Raw genomic sequence first — 20,530 nt, forward strand, 5'->3', positions numbered from 1 at the left:
AAACTAACTAATTCTATCTCTAATATATAGCACATATCGGCTATATTTTATTCTGATATGTTTAAATTAAATAAACACCCAACATATTCCCCCTTAATTTAAACATACTTCTTCACTGTTGCAAGATCCTGAACTCCAATCAGCTTCTTCATTTCTTCAAACTTCACTCTTCCCAGAGACTTAGTCAGAATGTCCGCACGCTGTTCCTGTGTAGGCACATACTTGACAACCAGTTCTCCTCGTTCAATACATTCCCGAATGAAATGGAAACGCACGTCTATATGTTTGCTTCTTCCATGCAATATAGGATTTTTCATTAACTCAATAGCTGACCGATTATCAACACACAAAGTAACTGCACCAACCTGCTGTCCTGATATCTCGCTTAGCAGTCCTCGAAGCCATATACTTTGGCATGCTGCAGTTGTTGCAGCCATGTACTCTGCTTCGCAGGACGATAGTGCGATTACTCTCTGTTTCTGAGAAACCCGTGACACCAAATTATCATTTAAATAGAAGCACATCCCACCTGTACTTCTCCTGTCAACCACATCCCCAGCCAGGTCACTGTCTGTAAAACCAGTTATAACCTTCTTTCTTTCCTCCCTCATGTATACCAATCCATGATCAACTCTACCACTTACATATCTCAGTATGTGCTTCACTGCCTGCTGATGTTTAATTGTCGGTTTTTCCATGAACCTTCTCACAACTCCTACCGCGTATGAAATATCAGGTCGTGTATGAGTCAAATATCTTAAGCTCCCAACAATGCATAGATAGTCAGTAGCATTGACAGCCTGCCCAGTTTCATCTTTATCTAACTGCAACTTTTGCTCCATCGGATATTTTGATGAGTTGCAATATTGCATTCTCGCCTTTTCAAGGATTTTCTTGGCGTACGCAGACTGTCTCAGTTATGGTAAACATCTTCCCTTTCTGAACTTCAATGCCAAGATAATAAGACAGCAAACCCAAGTCACTCATCTCAAATTGTTTACTCATTTCTTCCTTAAATTCTTTGATTCCATCCTTACTGGAACCAGTCACCAATAAATCATCGACGTAAACTCCGACTATTAAAGTACTCTCCTTTTTGCACTTAGTATATACAGCCTGTTCGTATAAGCATCTCTTGAAACCCAGGTCCTTCAAGCATTTGTCCAGTCTTGCATTCCAAGCTCTAGGGGCTTGACGTAAACCGTATAGAGCCTTTAACAATTTGTATACTTTCTGTTCCTGTCCTTTCTTTTCGAATCCTTCGGGCTGCATGACATACACCTCTTCAAGAAGCTCTCCATTTAGAAATGCCGATTTAACATCTAGATGGTGCACTTCCCAATTTTCTTTTGCTGACAGTGCTAGTAACAATCGTATGGTTTCAAGACGTGCCACTGGAGCGAACACTTCGTTGTAATCTATTCCTTTTCTTTGGACATAACCTTTTGCAACCAAACGAGCTTTATGCTTTACGACATTTCCCTCTGAATCCTTTTTCAGTTTGTATACCCATTTCAAACCAATGGGCTTGTGTCCCAGTGGTAAATCTGTGAGTATCCAAGTCTTGTTCTTTTCGATCATTTCTATCTCTGTGTTCATGGCACGTTGCCATTCTATCTCCTTAGCTGCTTCACCGTACGACGTAGGTTCTTCTACCTTTAACAGCATCAGTTCATCTAGCATCTCTATAACCTCGGTCTCATTGTACAATTCATCTAGAGGCCTGAACCTTCGAGGTTCGCTGTCAGGTGACCCATCTATTTTCCCTGCAGATGATTCCAACTCACTGGCCCTAGGTTTGTGAACTTGTGTATCCTGTTCATCCCTCGTTCCTGTCCCGTTCACTTCTTCTGAAACACTTTCAATTTCAATAAAGTGTCCAGGGATTGTCACTTCTCCTTCTGTGCTTTGCTCCCATGACCAAAAATCCTGCTCCTGATACACCACATCTCTGCTTATATGAATACTTCCAGTTGTTGGATCAAATAATCTGCTAGCCTTCGTTCCCGGTTCCCTTCCGAGATACACAACCTGTTTACTACGGTCATCAAGCTTCCTGACAAATACCGTAGGTACCTTCATATATGCTATGCATCCAAATACTTTTATGTGTGATAGGTTTGGTTTCTTCCCACTCCAAGCTTCATATGGGGTGCTACCATTTAAGGCACGTGTTGGCAGACGATTTAGAATATACACAGAGTGTCGTACCGCTTCTCCCCACATGCATGATGGCAATTTTGATCCCTTGAGAAAACTTCTTGTCATTGCAGCCACTGTTCTGTTCCTCCGCTCTACCACCCCGTTTTGTTGCGGGGTATAAGGTGCTGTATATTGTCTATCAATACCAACTTCTTCACAATACGACTTGAACTCATTTGAACAGAATTCACCTCCTCGATCAGTCCTCAGTATTTTTATGTTTTTCTCTATTCCCTTCTCTACCAATGCTTTAAATTTTTTGAACAACTCAAATGCATCACTCTTTTCTTTTAACAAATATACCCACATTTTCCTACTGAAATCGTCAACAAATAATAGAAAGTAACGATTGCCTCTAGGTGTTGCTGGCGTAATAGGACCACAGATGTCTGCATATATCAGCTCTAGTGTCTTCTTAGTCTCAAAATTTGCATGCGTTGGAAACGGGCTTCTGGACTGTTTTGACATCAAACATCCCTCACACCTTCTCGAAGGCTGAATCAATCGTGGAATTCCGTGCGCCATACCTTCCTTTGACATAAGCTCCATGGCCTGAAAATTTACGTGTCCGAGTCGAGCATGCCAAAGCCATGTATTCACCTCTAATTTCGATAATAAGCACAAAGGACTGCTGTCTTCCAGACTGATTTTATACAACCGGTTCTCAGCCCTCTTCACTTTCATCAACAATCTTCCACGTTCCTCGTATACCCACAAATAGTCTCCATCTAGTATCACCTTGTTCCCCGCTTCAGACAATTGGCCAAGACTTATGATATTGTTGCACAACGAAGGAATATAATATACCTCCTTCAATGTTTTTTCTTCACCATTTTTACATCTAAATGCCACAACTCCTCTGCCTTTTATGTGCACAACGGATCCATCTCCAAATTTTACTTGTCCCGTTACACTTTCGTCTAACTCTTTGAATTTTCCCCGTTGGCCAGTCATGTGGTTACTAGCTCCATTATCTAAGTACCAGATTTGTGATTCCCTTTGCTCCTCAACTTTCGTTTTTAGTTTTGGAACCACTGTTTTTTCAGTCAGCAGCATCACATCGCTCTCACTCTTTTCAACTTGAGCAATTAACAATGCCGGTTCATCTCCTTGTATCTGAGTAAGATTCACTTCTTTCTCCACATCTTTCTCCCTTCGAGGTTTACGGCATTCAGCCGCGAAATGTCCGTATGCCTGGCAGTTGAAACATCTGAGTTTGCCTCTGTCTCGTCCTCCACGATTTCCATCTCTCCATCGGGACTCTCCACGACTTTGGCTTCCCTCTTTGCCGCTACTTTTCAGCCATTCTTCACGAGTCAACAACAGTTGTCCCTCATGGTTCTCTTTCCTTCTCCACTCTTCTTCTGTCAAGAGAAGTTGTCCCTGGTTTATCTCAGACGACCCCCGCAGTCGCTCTTCGTGGGCCTTCAATGAACCAACGACTTCTTCCACCGACATCTCCTCTAAATTCCCAAATTGTTCTATATAGCAGATGCAATTTGGAGAAATTTAGGGGGAACAGCCCTAAGTAGTTTCTTCACCACGTAGCCTTCTTCCATTTTCTCTCCTAGTGCTCTGATGTTAGTAACCAGACCATGCAGCTTCATATAGAAATCATCCAGTTTTTCGTTCTCTTTCATACACAGCGCCTCAAATTCTCCTTTCAGTGTTTGTGCTCTAGCCTTCTTCACTTTATCCGCACCCAAACAAATTGTTTTTATAGCATTCCAAGCCTCCTTGGATGTTTTCTTCTCTGCGATGTCCAGCAGCAAGTCCTCAGGAATTCCTTGGTAAATGACCGCTAGTGCTCGCTTGTCTGTCTTATCATCTACCACAACCACTGTTTTCGGATCTTTAGGTTCTATGGCTTCCCACACACCATGAGCCTGCATAAACACCCTCATTTTTAAAGCCCACGCTGCGTAGTTTGTTTTTGTTAATATTGGGTAGCTGAAGCCAATCGAGTTTTCTTTTGTTTTGTTTGTATCCATCGCGGAAAGGTTTAGTTTGTAACCTCGCTCTGATACCAAAGGAAGCACTAATACACCTACACACGCACACCTGTATGTGTATAAATGGAAGGATGTGAACTGAACTACTTATCTTATTCATGCAACGTCTAGAGTTATTTAAACTAAAAACAAATACAAGGTATAAATCAGGAACTACCAGAACTGACTCCTACTTCTACTCTGCTACTATTATCAAAACACCTATTTCTAGGCTCCAATAAACTAACTAATTCTATCTCTAATATATAGCACATATCGGCTATATTTTATTCAGATATGTTTAAATTAAATAAACACCCAACAATAGATTTGATTAAAGGAACCATTAACGATGGTTTAAAGCAGTACCGCTTTCCTTCTTGAGATTTATATGGTTATATTCGAATCTCTAATTTGACGGATTTTTTGAACAATGCTATGCACAAGTATCCTACACTTGTTCAATATAGGTAACTTAAATAATTTAAATTGAATCATATCATGCCTTCTGATCATGCATCACACAAACTCAATGTTGCCTTACATTCTATTACACTACATGACACGAATCATCAAAGTAGTGGCACATTGTCACAAAATTCTTTATTCTACATAGAAAACTCAAGCAAACTCAAGGCAGGTTGCCAAATAATTCTTTAACTACGTAGATAAGTCAAGAAAACACAAAGAATCATGTAGTGTCTTGTTTCATGCATATCAAACCATCGAACGACTTCAATAGATTTTTACAACTGAGGATCCTGAGAAAACTATGTGAGACAAGTTGTTTTCTTTTATATTCTACTTCACCATTTCATTTTTTATTTGATAAAATAGAAAGGTTTTTAGAAGTACTACATTCCAAAAAACCCTTTTATGCACATATTCATGAGATGGATCTGAGTAAAAGATATCTTGTAAAACTAACTAAAGTGGAGAGTATAGGAATAAATGTAAAACTGCAATAAAATTAATGATATCTAACACAAATAAATAATAATATTATTATATTACATAAATTATGTTGCCCACACCCTTGATACTATCTTAAAAGAAGTTTTCATGATTTTACACATAAAGTCCTGTCATTAGTAGTTTTACCCATCCTTCTAACTTCTAAAAAAAATGATAATAACCTCATATCCGTAAAAATTATTAATATACATATCACAAGCATATGATTCGAGACATTTCAAATTTTCATGAGTAAGAATAGAATAAATTTTTGAACTAGCACAATTGGAAATTGTGTCCATGAATAAAATAATTTCGAATAGATGAACATAACATGTGTACGTGCTTAATTTTGTTATTCAGGACTCGTAGTAAACCGCACCTAAACGTGAACCAGGCTCTGATCCAGGAGGCATAATCACAAATTCTGCTCCCTTCGGGAGTCGAACCCGTGACCAAGAGGAAACATGTCCTCTCTTTAACCAGCTGAACCAACCCTTGCGGGCAAGTTTGTAGTTTAGAATTATGGTGTGTCATTTTGGACCAATATTCCCAGTACTTGAACAAAATTAAAAATATTAATAATAAATGGTGTTGAAAAATGCCTCTTATAATATCGGTAAATATATTAATCAATATATTTAAATAGATTTTAGATTTGCAAAAAATAATAAACTAAAATATGCCATTTAGTTTTTTTTTCCGAAAAGTAAGACTTTACCCATCGTGACAAATGAAGTTTAGTGCCTGATGTTAGGAATATATGATAGATTTTGGGTTTTGTATAGTTTTTATTGATGTTCGAATTGACTTTTCCTACAAATATATAAACACTTTAAGTAAGTAGACCAATCATATGTTTTTTAGTTTTAATAAAAATAAGTGAAAAAGGAATTATAAGTGTGGCCTGTTTTGGAAATAGAAGTCAAAACAACTGTAAGAATGTCATGTCACAAAAAAGAGGAATATAAGATCCCTAATAAATACTAATGTTACAAGAAAATCCCACAAATTAATTATGTTTTTTCCATTTGAAAGATTACCATATGGTCTGGCAATGCAAGTTTTTAAATGCTAATAGAATGTAATATTCAGATACCAATATTTCCTCGCTTTTTCCAATAGTGAAGGTACCCAAGGGGTAGCATCCCTTTATAATCTCCTGTTGTATTTCATTCTATCAACTGAGGATAGAGAAACATGGCAACAAAGACCAAGGGTCGCCAAAAGATTGTTATGGCAAAAATGAGCAAGGAAAGTAATCTCAGGGTTACATTCTCCAAGAGGCGTTGTGGGTTATTCCAGAAAGCGAGTGAGCTTAGCACCCTATGTGGTGTAGAGATTGCAATCATCATCTTCTCTCCTGGGAAAAAAGTTTTCTCATTTGGATATCCGAATGTTGAACAAATCCTTGAAAAGTTCCTCAATGCTCAGGACCCGAGTCCAATGAATTCAACCACCCTTCAACTTGTACAGACTCTTCGCAGTGCAAGGGTTCGTCTACTCAACAAGGAACTCTCTGAGTTGCTTATATATTCGGAAGAGCAGAAGAAACAAGGGGAGGAGCTCATAAAATTGAAGAAGCAACGACAAGAAATGTTCTTGTGGGAGGCTCTGATTGATGATCTTCGATTTGAACAACTTGATATGTTGAAAACAGGTATGGAGGACCTCAAGAGAAGCATCGCAATACACGCTCAGAATCTTGTGATGATGGAACACGCACTAGCACTAGATGGGTGTAGCACTAGCACTGGACTTTCAATGACACCAAATGGATTTAATCTCGGGCACGGATGTGGACATCCAATTGTGTACCAAAATTAGGGAACCCAAGTAGGGGTGTGAGGCATAAAGGAGCTGAATTATAAGAACTTGTCGTAAGTGGTCTTTTGTTAAAATATTTTATATATGTTTGTACAATAAGAAAACCAAGCTATCTATCATGCGTTTTGTCTTGGTTTGTGCTACTCATTTAATCATTTCTTTCTTGATATCATGATGAATAAAAGATTTTAATGTTGTTTTCTCTATTTTGGTTTCAAAATATTATCATTTAATTTATTCAGTTGCTAAAAGTTGTTAGTTCTTATACTCTTTATATATTGATGTTTAGTATAAGTGACACTTTACGGAATGTTAATTTCTTTATTATATATAGAAGAAGAGAAAAGAATGTGCGAGGGGCGGTAGAAATCTTCATCTTTGCGGGGCCACGTAGAAAACCATCTATGTACAATCTTTTGGATATAGATTGGTCATGGTCTCTTGATAGACCCTAGAGTAATATTCGAGTGATAAAACAGTTCAGATTTGTATATAGTCGAATAATTGAAAATCTTAAATGGCTTTAAATTATTTTTCCCGGAACCAGGGGAGAACTTTGTTCTCTGTTTGAGAATGGAATTAGTAAATTTTATATATTAAGTATATATTTTTTGCAACCTTATAATCATAGGATGGTTATTCACTACTGAAAGTTCCTTGGTCAGTGTGTGGGCCGCATCTCGTTGGTAATACAGGTGATTTTCTCCTGTCAGAGTCAGAGTGAGAAAGCAGTGCAGTCCTATTTCATCAAACTAATAAGTCTGTTACACTAATTTTTTTGAGTTTGGCATGGAATTCATCTAATGGCTAAAACCCTTCGACCATGAAACTCAAAACTGGTGAAATTTAAATGCACAAAGTTGGTCCCCCAAATATGTCAACCCACATTAAGATATCTCATCTTTTGAGAGGAATAGATGCATATATTTGAAATTTCGCACATCCTTGATTTGTATCCTATATATATCTTTGTATATATTGTGTTCGTATAAAATCATAATTAAAATAGAAAACTAACATTAGTCCATTTGAGTCCCTCATTAATTTTTCCAACAACCTCCTCCCACCCTCTCTGCATTGCACATTAGTGCAAACTTAAGATATGAATACCTTGCTTGTAGAGCGTTTTATAAAATACCATTTCTATAGTTATCTTAAAAAAAAATCATATATAAGCTACTACCCACTATAATAAAAAAATTTAGGTAAAGAAAGTATTATCTTCATAGTGTTTTAAATTGAGTGCATTTAAGTGGAAATTAGTTCGATGGAGCGAACGAACTTAAGGCAATCGAAGTAAGTTTCGTACTTTATTTATATGGGTTTGTCTAGTGTGTGCCCATGGGCACATGCTAAGCACGGAAACTCATAAATTTGATGCGTTTTCATTGGTGTGGTTGGTGTGAATGCAGGGGGGTCATCATTATTAAAGGAGTGTAAGCCAATCAAAACATAGAAAAACTATCAAATTTTGTGCTTAGTGTGTTCCAATGCGCACACACTAGAAAAACCGTATTATATATATATATATATATATATATATATATATATACACTTTGATAGTGGTAATATGAACACAATGCTAGCTAACTTATTAAGTAATATTATATAATTTTTTGAATTAATCATACTTGTAGCCTTGGTGAAAGCGATATGATAATTAACATATTTTGAGTAAATTTATTTACTTTTATTTTTGGAATTCAGTTTTACTCCATGTGTGACCTCAACCATCACATCAAATTTATCTCATGACCATTCATCCATATATATCATGTGGCACGAATTCATGGACCAACTCTTGTCTTCTCCCCGCTCCAAACAAATTACAGTCTTCAATTGCTCAATCTACAAATTCTCTATGGTTCTAACTATCTTGAAAGTACAACGTGGGTATTATATATGTGTTTGGTGAAGTCCAATTAGGGATTTCTAATGAGTTTGAATGATATGAGGGTTTAGTGCATAACAAAAGATTGTTTATCTTTTTCAAATGAGTTGACGAAAAATTATAGTTGAAGATTGCTTGGTATTCTTATTTTTCGGCAATGAATGTGATATGTAGTTGGGAAATAAAGAAAAAGAAAATCAGTTCATCATTAAAAATTTCAACCTTTAAGCTTCATGCATGTGGTGTACCCATTTTAGGAAGTAAAACAACTTTGACTTTTCTTATTGACCTTGATAGCAATTCAAAGATCGAACATTTGATCGACTCTCAAACTCTCGACAACATAATTTATAGATTGTACTTCTTCCTCCAGACTATTTAATAAGAAAATCACTTACTTTCATTCTATATTGTTTCAAGCTATGTTTACATATTTCTTTTACATGTACTTTATATATTCGTTGTGGTTCCAAGCCATTACTATATTGTTAAAACTATCCCATTAGAGTACCTTCCACTACATATGTGACACTCTTCACATTTGTCGGAACAACAAATCTCAACTTTCTTTTTGTAGAATGTCGTATATTAAATGACCTTTTGCATGCTAGATAGAAGATATTTCTCATAGACCTCTAATCGTCAACGCCACATATATCTTTTACACATTTATCAATAATGGCCGGCAAGAGATGTGCTAAAATAGAAATTTTTCATATGTAGAAATGATACTTATTTGAAGACAAGAGTGCAAATTAAAAATAAACTAGTGCATGGAACAAGGCCCTGCACACCTAGATAGTCATACACAACACACATAACAAACCTTTAGACAACTTGATATCTCACATTCTAAAAGGTTATGTGAAAAATTAGGTTATCAAATCTTCTCTCATATCATATAAATTGATGACTTTAGCACTGGACAATAACTGTGAAAATTAGTACTGGTGAGGAAAGGTGAGCAACTCTTGCACATAAAGAAAATAATACACCACAACATGTTTGATTTGGTTTAAAGGATTTTCCTATATCAAAATAATAACCAAACTCTTTACATGTGATAGATTTGATTAAAGGAACCATTAACGATGGTTTAAAGCAGTACCGCTTTCCTTCTTGAGATTTTTATGGTTATATTCGAATCTCTAATTTGACGGATTTTTTGAACAATTCTATGCACAAGTATCCTACACTTGTTCAATATAGGTAACTTAAATAATTTAAATTGAATCATATCATGCCTTCTGATCATGCATCACACAAACTCAATGTTGCCTTACATTGTATTACACTACATGACACGAATCATCAAAGTAGTGGCACATTGTCACAAAATTCTTTATTCTACATAGAAAACTCAAGCAAACTCAAGGCAGGTTGCCAAATAATTCTTTAACTATGTAGATAAGTGGAGAAAACACAAAGAATCATGTAGTATCTTGTTTCATGCATATCAAACCATCAAACGACTTCAATAGATTTTTACAACCGAGGATCTTGAGAAAACTATGTGAGACAAGTTGTTTTCATTTATATTCTACTTTACCATTTCATTTTTTATTTGATAAAATAGAAAGGTTTTTAGAAGTACTACATTCCAAAAAACCCTTTTACGCACATATTCATGAGATGGATCTGAGTAAAAGATATCTTGTAAAACTAACTAAAGTGGAGAGTATAGGAATAAATGTAAAACTGCAATAAAATTAATGATATCTAACACAAATAAATAATAATATTATTATATTAGATAAATTATGTTGCCCACACCCTTGATACTATCTTAAAAGAAGTTTTCATGATTTTACACATAAAGTCCTGTCATTAGTAGTTTTACCCATCCTTCTAACTTCTAAAAAAAATGATAATAACCTCGTATCCGTAAAAATTATTAATATACATATCACAACCATATGATTCGAGACATTTCAAATTTTCATGAGTAAGAATAGAATAAATTTTTGAACTAGCACAATTGGAAATTGTGTCCATGAATAAAATAATTTCGAATAGATGAACATAACATGTGTACACTCTAATTAATTTGTTTTACATATATAAAAAAACTATCTATATTTTCAAAAAGGAAAATAACCTTTATGATGGCTAATTAATTAATTTCTCTTACAGGTAATAAAAAGTTACTTCACCAGTACCTCACCATACAATGGGGTGGCAATATTGGACCCGACCCGACAACCCGACAAGAATTCGACTCGTAAAATACGAATTCGACTTGTAGTTTTTCGGGTTAAGGTCGAATTCGGGTTGACCCAAAATCAACCTAGAAAAAACGGGTCATTTTCGGGTTGAATTCGGGTTATCCGAAATTGACTCGAAGTTAATATATAATATAAATATTATATACATTTATATTATTTATATTATTTATATAATATTTATCAGTTAAATTCAATTAAAAAATTATTTTATTAAAAATTAATTTATTTCAAGTAAAATAATATTTATTTATTATTTAAAAAATATATTTATTAATAAATATTAATTTTCGGGTCGGGTTCGGGTTACACGCGGGTAGTGCGGGTCGGGCTCCGGTTGGGTATTCTAATTCATTAAAATTTCGGGTCGGGTTTGGGTTGGGTTAAATTTTTGACCGGCGACTGTAAACTAGACTTCAAACCCGAAATTGTCAGCCTTACCATACATGTAGATTACTTTCTGAGTATAACTTTATAAATAAAGTCCATTATTTGATATGTAGATTTTTAATTGTATTACAAAAAAATCCCTAACAATAAAATCGTGCATGTTATATAAATTAATTTTTTCACTATGTTAGATAAGTGTATTTGTGACACTAAAATTTACCATGGACCTTTAAGTATAATATTTTAAAAATAAACCCGGACACAAAAGAAGAAAAAATAAAAATTATTTCCATGAGATGAATAACATATTCTTACGTAAGTTAAATATTTCAACAATTTTTAAAACTAAAAGTAATTTAATAAAATTATATATAAGTTTGTAGTTCATCAGAATTATGGGGTGTCATTTTGGACCAATATTACCAGTACTTGAACAAAATTAAAAATATTAATAATAAATGGTGATGAAATATGCCTTTTATAATATCGGTAAATATATTAATCAATATATTCAAATAGATTTTAGATTTGCAAAAGATAATAAACTAAAATATTCCATTTAGTTTTTTTTCCGAAAAGTAAGACTTTACCCATCGTGACAAATGAAGTTTAGTGCCTGATGTTAGGAATATATGATAGATTTTGGGTTTTGTATAGTTTTTATTGATGTTCAAATTGACTTTTCCTACAAATATATAAACACTTTAAGTAAGTAGACCAATCATATGTTTTTTAGTTTTAATAAAAATAAGCCAAAAAGGAATTAGAAGTGTGGCATGTTTTGGAAATAGATGTCATTTATTCTCCTTGTATCATCAAAACAACTGTAAGAATGTCATGGCACAAAAAAGAGGAATATAAGATCCCTAATAAATACTAATGTTACAAGAAAATTCCACAAATTAATTATGTTTTTTCCATTTGAAAGATTACCATATGGTCTGGCAATGCAAGTTTTTAAATGCAAATAGAATGTAATATTCATATACCAATATTTCCTCGCTTTTTCCAATAGTGGAGGTACCCAAGGGGTATCATCCCTTTATAATCTCCTGTTCTATTTCATTCTATCAACTAAGGAGGATAGAGAAACATGGCAACAAAGAGCAAGGGTCGCCAAAAGATTGTTATGGCAAAAATGAGCAAGGAAAGTAATCTCAGGGTTACATTCTCCAAGAGGCGTTGTGGTTTATTCCAGAAAGCGAGTGAGCTTAGCACCCTATGTGGTGTAGAGATTGCAATTATCGTCTTCTCTCCTGGGAAAAAAGTTTTCTCATTTGGATATCCGAATGTTGAACTAATCCTTGAAAAGTTCCACAATGCTCAGGACCCGAGTCCAATGAATTCAACCACCCTTCAACTTGTACAGGCTTTTCGCAGTGCAAGGGTTCGTCTACTCAACAAGGAACTCTCTGAGTTGCTTATATATTCAGAAGAGCAGAAGAAACAAGGGGAAGAGCTCATAAAATTGAAGAAGCAACGACAAGAAATGTTCTGGTGGGAGGCTCTGATTGATGATCTTCGATTTGAACAACTTGATATGTTGAAAACAGGTATGGAGGACCTCAAGAGAAGCATCGCAACACACGCTCAAAATCTTGTGATGATCATGGAACACGCACTAGCACTAGATGGGTGTAGCACCAGCACTGGACTTTCAATGACACCAAATGGATTTAATCTCGGGCACGGATGTGGACATCCAATTGTGTACCAAAATTAGGGAACCCAACTAGGGGTGTGAGGCATAAAGGAGCTGAATTATAAGAACTTGTCGTAAGTGGTCTTTTGTTAAAACATTTTATATATGTTTGTACAATCAGAAAACCAAGCTATCTATCATGCTTTTTTTCTTGGTTTGTGCTACTCATTTAATCATTTCTTCTTGATATCATGATGAATAAAAGATTTTAATGTTGTTTTCTCTATTTTGGTTTCATAATATTATCATTTAATTTATTCAGTTGCTAAAAGTTGTTAGTTCTTATACTCTTTATATATTGATGTTTAGTATAAGTGACACTTTACAGAATGTTAATTTCTTTATTATATATAGAAGAAGAGAAAAGAATGTGCGAGGGGCGGTAGAAATCTTCATCTTTGCGGGGCCACGTAGAAAACCATCTATGTACAATCTTTTGGATATAGATTGGTCATGGTCTCTTGATAGACCCTAGAGTAATATTCGAGTGATAAAACAGTTCAGATTTGTATATAGTCGAATAATTGAAAATCTTAAATGGCTTTAAATTATTTTTCCCGGAACCAGGGGAGAACTTTGTTCTCTGTTTGAGAATGGAATTAGTAAATTTTACATATTAAGTATATATTTTTTGCAACCTTATAATCATAGTATGGTAGTGTGTGGGCCGCAACTCGTTGGTAATACAGTGATTATCTCCTGCCAGAGTCAGAGTGAGAAAGCAGTGCATGAAAGCAGTGCAGTCCTATTTCGTCAAACTAATAAGTCTGTTACACTAATTTTTTTGAGTTTGGCATGGAATTCATCTAATGGCTAAAACCCTTCGACCATGAAACTCAAAACTGGTGAAATTTAAATGCACAAAGTTGGTGCCCCCAAATATGTCAACCAACAAAATAAGATATCTCATCTTTTGAGAGGAATAGATGCATATATTTGAAATTTCGCACATCCTTGATTTGTATCCTATATATATCTTTGTATATATTGTGTTCGTATAAAATCATAATTAAAATAGAAAACTAACATTAGTCAATTTGAGTCCCTCATTAATTTTTCCAACAACCTCCTCCTACCCTCTCTGCATTGCACATTAGTGCAAACTTAAGATATGAATACCTTTCTTGTAGAGCGTTTTATAAAATACCATTTCTATAGTTATCTTCAAAAAAAAACCATATATAAGCTACTACCCAGTTTAATAAAAAAATTTAGGTAAAGAAAGTATTATCTTCATAGTGTTTTAAATTGAGTGCATTTAAGTGGAAATTAGTTCGATGGAGCGAACGAACTTAAGGCAATCGAAGTAAGTTTCGTACTTTATTTATATGGGTTTGTCTAGTGTGTGCCCATGGGCACATGCTAAGCACGGAAACTCATAAATTTGATGTGTTCTCATTGGTGTGGTTGGTGTGAATGCAGGGGGGCCATCATTATTAAAGGAGTGTAAGCCAATCAAAATATAGAAAAACTATCAAATTTTGTGCTTAGTGTGTGCCCTAGAAAAACCGTATATATATATATATATACACTTTGATAGTGGTAATATGAACACAATGCTAGCTAACTTATTAAGTAATATTATATAATTTTTTGAATTAATCATACTTGTAGCCTTGGTGAAAGGGCTATGATAATTAACATATTTTGAGTAAATTTATTTACTTTTATTTTTGGAATTCAGTTTTACTCCATGTGTGACCTCAACCATCACATCAAATTTATCTCATGACCATTCATCCATATATATCATGTGGCACGAATTCATGGACCAACTCTTGTCTTCTCCCCGCTCCAAACAAATTACAGTCTTCAATTGCTCAATCTACAAATTCCCTATTGTTCTAACTCTCTTGAAAGTACAACGTGGGTATTATATATGTGTTTGGTGAAGTCCAATTAGGGATTTCTAATGAGTTTGAATGATATGAGGGTTTAGTGCATAACAAAAGATTGTTTATCTTTTTCAAGTGAGTTGACGAAAAATTAGAGTTTGAAGATTGCTTGGTATTCTTATTTTTCAGCAATGAATGTGATATGTAGTTGGGAAATAAAGAAAAAGAAAATCAGTTCATCATTAAAAATTTCATCCTTTAAGCTTCATGCATGTGGTGTACCCATTTTAGAAAGTAAAACAACTTTGACTTTTCTTATTGACCTTGATATCAATTCAAAGATCGAATATTTGATCGACTCTCAAACACTCGACAACATAATTTATAGATTTTACTTCTTCCTCCAGACTATTTAATAAGAAAATCACTTACTCTCATTCTATATTGTTTCAAGCTATTTTTACATATTTCTTTTACATGTACTTTATATATTCGTTGTGGTTCCAAGCCATTACTATATTGTTAAAACTATCCCATTAGAGTACCTTCCACTACATATGTGACACTCTTCACATTTGTCGGAACAACAAATCTCAACTTTCTTTTTGTAGAGAGTCGTATATTAAATGACCTTTTGCATGCTAGACAGAAGATATTTCTCATAGACCTCTAATCCTCAACGCCACATATATCTTTTACACATTTATCAATAATGGCCGGCAAGAGATGTGCTAAAATAGAAATTTTTCATATGTAGAAATGATACTTATTTGAAGACATGAGTGCAAATTTAAAATAAACTAGTGCATGGAACAAGGCCCTACACACCTAGATAGTCATACACAACACACATAACAAACCTTTAGACAACTTGATATCTCACATTGTAAATGGTTATGTGAAAAATTAGGTTATCAAATCTTCTCTCATATCGTATAAATTGATGACTTTAGCACTGGACAATAACTGTGAAAATTATTAATGGTGAGGAAAGGTGAGCAACTCTTGCACATAAGGAAAATAATACACGACAACATGTTTGATTTGGTTTAAAGGATTTTTCTATATCAAAATAATAACCAAACTCTTTACATGTGATAGATTTGATTAAAGGAACCATTAACCATGGTTTAAAGCACTACCGCTTTCCTTCTTGAGATTTTTATGGTTATATTCGAATCTCTAATTTGACCGATTTTTTGAACAATGCTATGCACAAGTATCCTACACTTGTTCAATATAGGTAACTTAAATAATTTAAATTGAATCATATCATGCCTTCTGATCATGCATCACACAAACTCAATGTTGCCTTACATTGTATTACACTACATGACACGAATCATCAAAGTAGTGGCACATTGTCACAAAATTCTTTATTCTACATAGAAAACTCAAGGAAACTCAAGGCAGGTTGCCAAATAATTCTTTAACTACGTAGATAAGTCGAGAAAACACAAAGAATCATGTAGTGTCTTGTTTCATGCATATCAAACCATCAAACGATTTTAATAGATTTTTACAACTGAGGATCTTGAGAAAACTATGTGAGACAGGTTGTTTTCATTTATATTCTACTTCACCATTTCATTTTTTATTTGATAAAATAGAAAGGTTTTTATAAGTACTACATTCCAAAAAACCCTTTTATGCACATATTCATGAGATGGATCTGAGTAAAAGATGTCTTGTAAAACTAACTAAAATGGAGAGTATAGGAATAAATGTAAAACTGCAATAAAATTAATGATATCTAACACAAATAAATAATAATATTATTATATTAGATAAATTATGTTGCCCACACCCTTGATAGTATCTTAAAAGAAGTTTTCATGATTTTACACATCAAGTCATGTCATTAGTAGTTTTACCCATCCTTCTAACTTCTCAAAAAAAAAATGATAATAACCTCGTATCCGTAAAAATTATTAATATACATATCACAACCATATGATGCGAGACATTTCAAATTTTCATGAGTAAGAATAGAATAAATTTTTGAACTAGCACAATTATAAATTGTGTCCATCAATAAAATAATTACGAATAGATGAACATAACATGTGTACACTCTAATTAATTTGTTTTACATATATAAAACACCTATCTATATTTTCAAAAAGGAAAAAAACCTTTATGATGGCTAATTAATTAATTTCTCTTACGGGTTATAAAAAGTTACTTCACCAATACCTCACCATACAATGGGGTGGCAATATTGGACCCGACCCGACAACCCGACACGAATTCGACTCGTAAAATACGAATTCAAGTTGGAGTTTTTCGGGTTCAGGTCGAATTCGGGTTGACCCAAAATCAACCCAGAAAAAACGGGTCATTTTCGGGTTGAATTCGGGTTATCCGAAATTGACCCAAAATTAATATATAATATAAATATTATATACATTTATATTATTTATATTATTTTTATAATATTTATCAGTTAAATTTAATAAAAAAATTTATTTTAATAAAAATTAATTTATTTGAAGTAAAATAATATTTATTTATTATTAAAAAAATATATTTACTAATAAATATTAATTTTCGGGTCGGGTTCAGGTTACCAGTGGGTAGTGCGGGTCGGGCTCGGGTTGGGTATTCTAATTCATTAAAATTTCGGGTCAGGTTTGGGTTGGGTTAAATTTTTGACCCGCTACTGTCAACCCGACTCCAAACTCGAAATTGTCAGCCTTACCATACATGTTGATTACTTTCTGAGTATAACTTTATAAATAAAGTCCATTATTTGATATGTTGATTTTTAATTGTATTACAAAAAAATCCCTAACAATAAAATCGTGCATGTTATAGAAATTAATTTTTTCACTATGTTAGATAAGTGTATTTGTGACACTAAAATTTACCATGGACCTTTAAGTATAATATTTTAAAAATAAACCCGGACACAAAAGAAGAAAAAATAAAAATTATTTCCATGAGATGAATAACATATTCTTACGTAAGTTAAATATTTCAACAATTTTTAAAACTAAAAGTAATTTAATAAAATTATATATAAGTTTGTAGTTCAGAATTATGGTGTGTCATTTTGGACCAATATTCCCAGTACTTGAAAGATTACCATATGGTCTGGCAATGCAAGTCTTTAAATGCTAATAGAATGAAATATTTAGATACCAATATTTCCTACCTTTTTCCAATAGTGAAGGTACCCAAGGGGTAGCATCCCTTTATAATCTCCTGTTCTATTTCATTGTATCAACTAAGGAGGATAGAGAAACATGGCAACAAAGAGCAAGGGTCGCCAAAAGATTGTTATGGCAAAAATGACCAAGGAAATTAATCTCAGCGTTACATTTTCCAAGAGGCGTTGTGGGTTATTCAAGAAAGCGAGTGAGCTTAGCACCCTATGTGATGTAGAGATTGCAATCATCGTCTTCTCTCCTGGGAAAAAAGTTTTCTCATTTGCATATCCGAATGTTGAACAAATCCTTGAAAAGTTCCTCAATGCTCAGGACCCGAGTCCAATGAATTCAACCACCCTTCAACTTGTACAGGCTCTTCGCAGTGCAAGGGTTCGTCTACTCAACAAGGAACTCTCTGAGTTGCTTATATATTCGGAAGAGCAGAAGAAACAAGGGGAGGAGCTCACAAAATTGAAGAAGCAACGACAAGAAATGTTCTGGTGGGAGGCTCTGATTGATGATCTTCGATTTGAACAACTTGATATGTTGAAAACAGGTATGGAGGACCTCAAGAGAAGCATCGCAACACACGCTCAGAATCTTGTGATGATGGAACACGCACTAGCACTAGATGGGTGTAGCACCAGCACTGGACTTTCAATGACACCAAATGGATTTAATCTCGGGCACGGATGTGGACATCCAATTGTGTACCAAAATGAGGGAACCCAACTAGGGGTGTGAGGCATAAAGGAGCTGAATTATAAGAACTTGCCGTAAGTGGTCTTTTGTTAAAACATTTTATATATGTTTATACAATAAGAAAACCAACCTATCTATCATGCTTTTTGTCTTGGTTTGTGCTACTCATTTAATCATTTCTTTCCTGATATCATGATGAATAAAAGATTTTAATGTTGTTTTCTCTATTTTGGTTTCATAATATTATCATTTAATTTATTCAGTTGCTAAAAGTTGTTAGTTCTTATACTCTTTATATATTGATATTTAGTATAAGTGTCACTTTACAGAATGTTAATTTCTTTATTATATATAGAAGAAGAGAAAAGAATGTGCGAGGGGCGGTAGAAATCTTCATCTTTGCGGGGCCACCTAGAAAACCATCTATGTACAATCTTTTGGATATAGATTGGTCATGGTCTCTTGATAGACCCTAGAGTAATATTCGAGTGATAAAACAGTTCAGATTTGTATATAGTCGAATAATTGAAAATCTTAAATGGCTTTAAATTATTTTTTCCGGAACCAGGGGAGAACTTTGTTCTCTGTTTGAGAATGGAATTAGTAAATTTTACATATTAAGTATATATTTTTTGCAACTTTATCATCATAGGATGGTTATTCACTACTGAAAGTTCCTTGGTTAGTGTGTGGGCCGCATCTCGTTGGTAATACAGGTGATTATCTCCTGCCAGAGTCAGAGTGAGAAAGCAGTGTAGTCCTATTTCATCAAACTAATAAGTTTGTTAGACTAATTTTTTTGAGTTTGGCATGGAATTCATCTAATGGCTAAAACCCTTGGACCATGAAACTCAAAACCGGTGAAATTTAAATGCACAAAGTTGGTGCCCCCAAATATGTCGACCAACAAAATAAGATATCTCATCTTTTGAGAGGAATAGATGCATATATTTGAAATTTCGCACATCCTTGATTTGTATCCTATATATATGTTTGTATATATTGTGTTCGTATAAAATCATAATTAAAATAGAAAACTAACATTAGTCAATTTGAGTCCCTCATTAATTTTTCCAACAACCTCCACTCACCCTCTCTGCATTGCACATTAGTGGAAACTTAAGATATGAATACCTTTCTTGTAGAGCGTTTTATAAAATACCATTTCTATAGTTATCTTAAAAAAAACCATATATAAGCTACTACCCAGTTTAATAAAAAAATTTAGGTAAAGGAAGTATTATCTTCATAGTGTTTTAAATTGAGTGCATTTAAGTGGAAATTAGTTCGATGGAGCGAACGAACTTAAGGCAATCGAAGTAAGTTTCGTACTTTATTTATATGGGTTTGTCTAGTGTGTGCCATGGACACATGCTAAGCACGGAAACTCATAAATTTGATGTGTTTTCATTGGTGTGGTTGGTGTGAATGCAGGGGGGCCATCATTATTAAAGGAGTGTAAGCCAATCAAAACATAGAAAAACTATCAAATTTTGTGCTTAGTGTGTGCCCATGGGCACACACTAGAAAAAACGTATTTATATATATATAAATACACTTTGATAGTGGTAATATGAACAGAATGCTAGCTAACTTATTAAGTAATATTATATAATTTTTTGAATTAATCATACTTGTAGCCTTGGTGAAAGCGCTATGATA

General features: G+C 34.0%; 4 protein-coding genes across 4 annotated transcripts; 3 read left to right on the top strand and 1 right to left on the bottom strand.

Annotated features, from left to right (window-relative positions):
* Window positions 1–98: 98 nt before the first annotated feature.
* LOC135148484 (secreted RxLR effector protein 161-like) lies at window positions 99–842 on the bottom strand. Its single transcript, XM_064083721.1, has one exon. The coding sequence runs from the start codon at window positions 840–842 to the stop codon at window positions 99–101; it is 744 nt and encodes a 247-aa protein (XP_063939791.1).
* Window positions 843–6,347: 5,505 nt separating this feature from the next.
* LOC108203872 (agamous-like MADS-box protein AGL62) lies at window positions 6,348–6,974 on the top strand. Its single transcript, XM_017373077.2, has one exon. It carries the CDS (start codon window positions 6,348–6,350, stop codon window positions 6,972–6,974), a length of 627 nt encoding a protein of 208 aa, XP_017228566.2.
* Window positions 6,975–12,570: 5,596 nt separating this feature from the next.
* Window positions 12,571–13,200, top strand: LOC108203874 (agamous-like MADS-box protein AGL62). Its single transcript, XM_017373079.2, has one exon. The coding sequence runs from the start codon at window positions 12,571–12,573 to the stop codon at window positions 13,198–13,200; it is 630 nt and encodes a 209-aa protein (XP_017228568.2).
* A 5,062-nt stretch (window positions 13,201–18,262) lies between these two features.
* Window positions 18,263–18,910, top strand: LOC108203875 (agamous-like MADS-box protein AGL62). Its single transcript, XM_017373080.2, has one exon. The coding sequence runs from the start codon at window positions 18,263–18,265 to the stop codon at window positions 18,908–18,910; it is 648 nt and encodes a 215-aa protein (XP_017228569.2).
* Window positions 18,911–20,530: the final 1,620 nt, after the last annotated feature.

This window comes from Daucus carota, chromosome 8, assembly GCF_001625215.2.
Source record: "Daucus carota subsp. sativus chromosome 8, DH1 v3.0, whole genome shotgun sequence".
Taxonomy (NCBI): Eukaryota; Viridiplantae; Streptophyta; class Magnoliopsida; order Apiales; family Apiaceae; genus Daucus; species Daucus carota.

Excerpts from the sequence above, each read along its gene's own strand:
- LOC108203872 (XM_017373077.2), top strand. The coding sequence starts at position 6,348 with ATGGCAACAAAGACCAAGGGTCGCCAAAAGATTGTTATGGCAAAAATG.
- LOC108203874 (XM_017373079.2), top strand. The coding sequence starts at position 12,571 with ATGGCAACAAAGAGCAAGGGTCGCCAAAAGATTGTTATGGCAAAAATG.
- LOC135148484 (XM_064083721.1), bottom strand. The coding sequence starts at position 842 with ATGGAGCAAAAGTTGCAGTTAGATAAAGATGAAACTGGGCAGGCTGTC.
- LOC108203875 (XM_017373080.2), top strand. The coding sequence starts at position 18,263 with ATGGCAACAAAGAGCAAGGGTCGCCAAAAGATTGTTATGGCAAAAATG.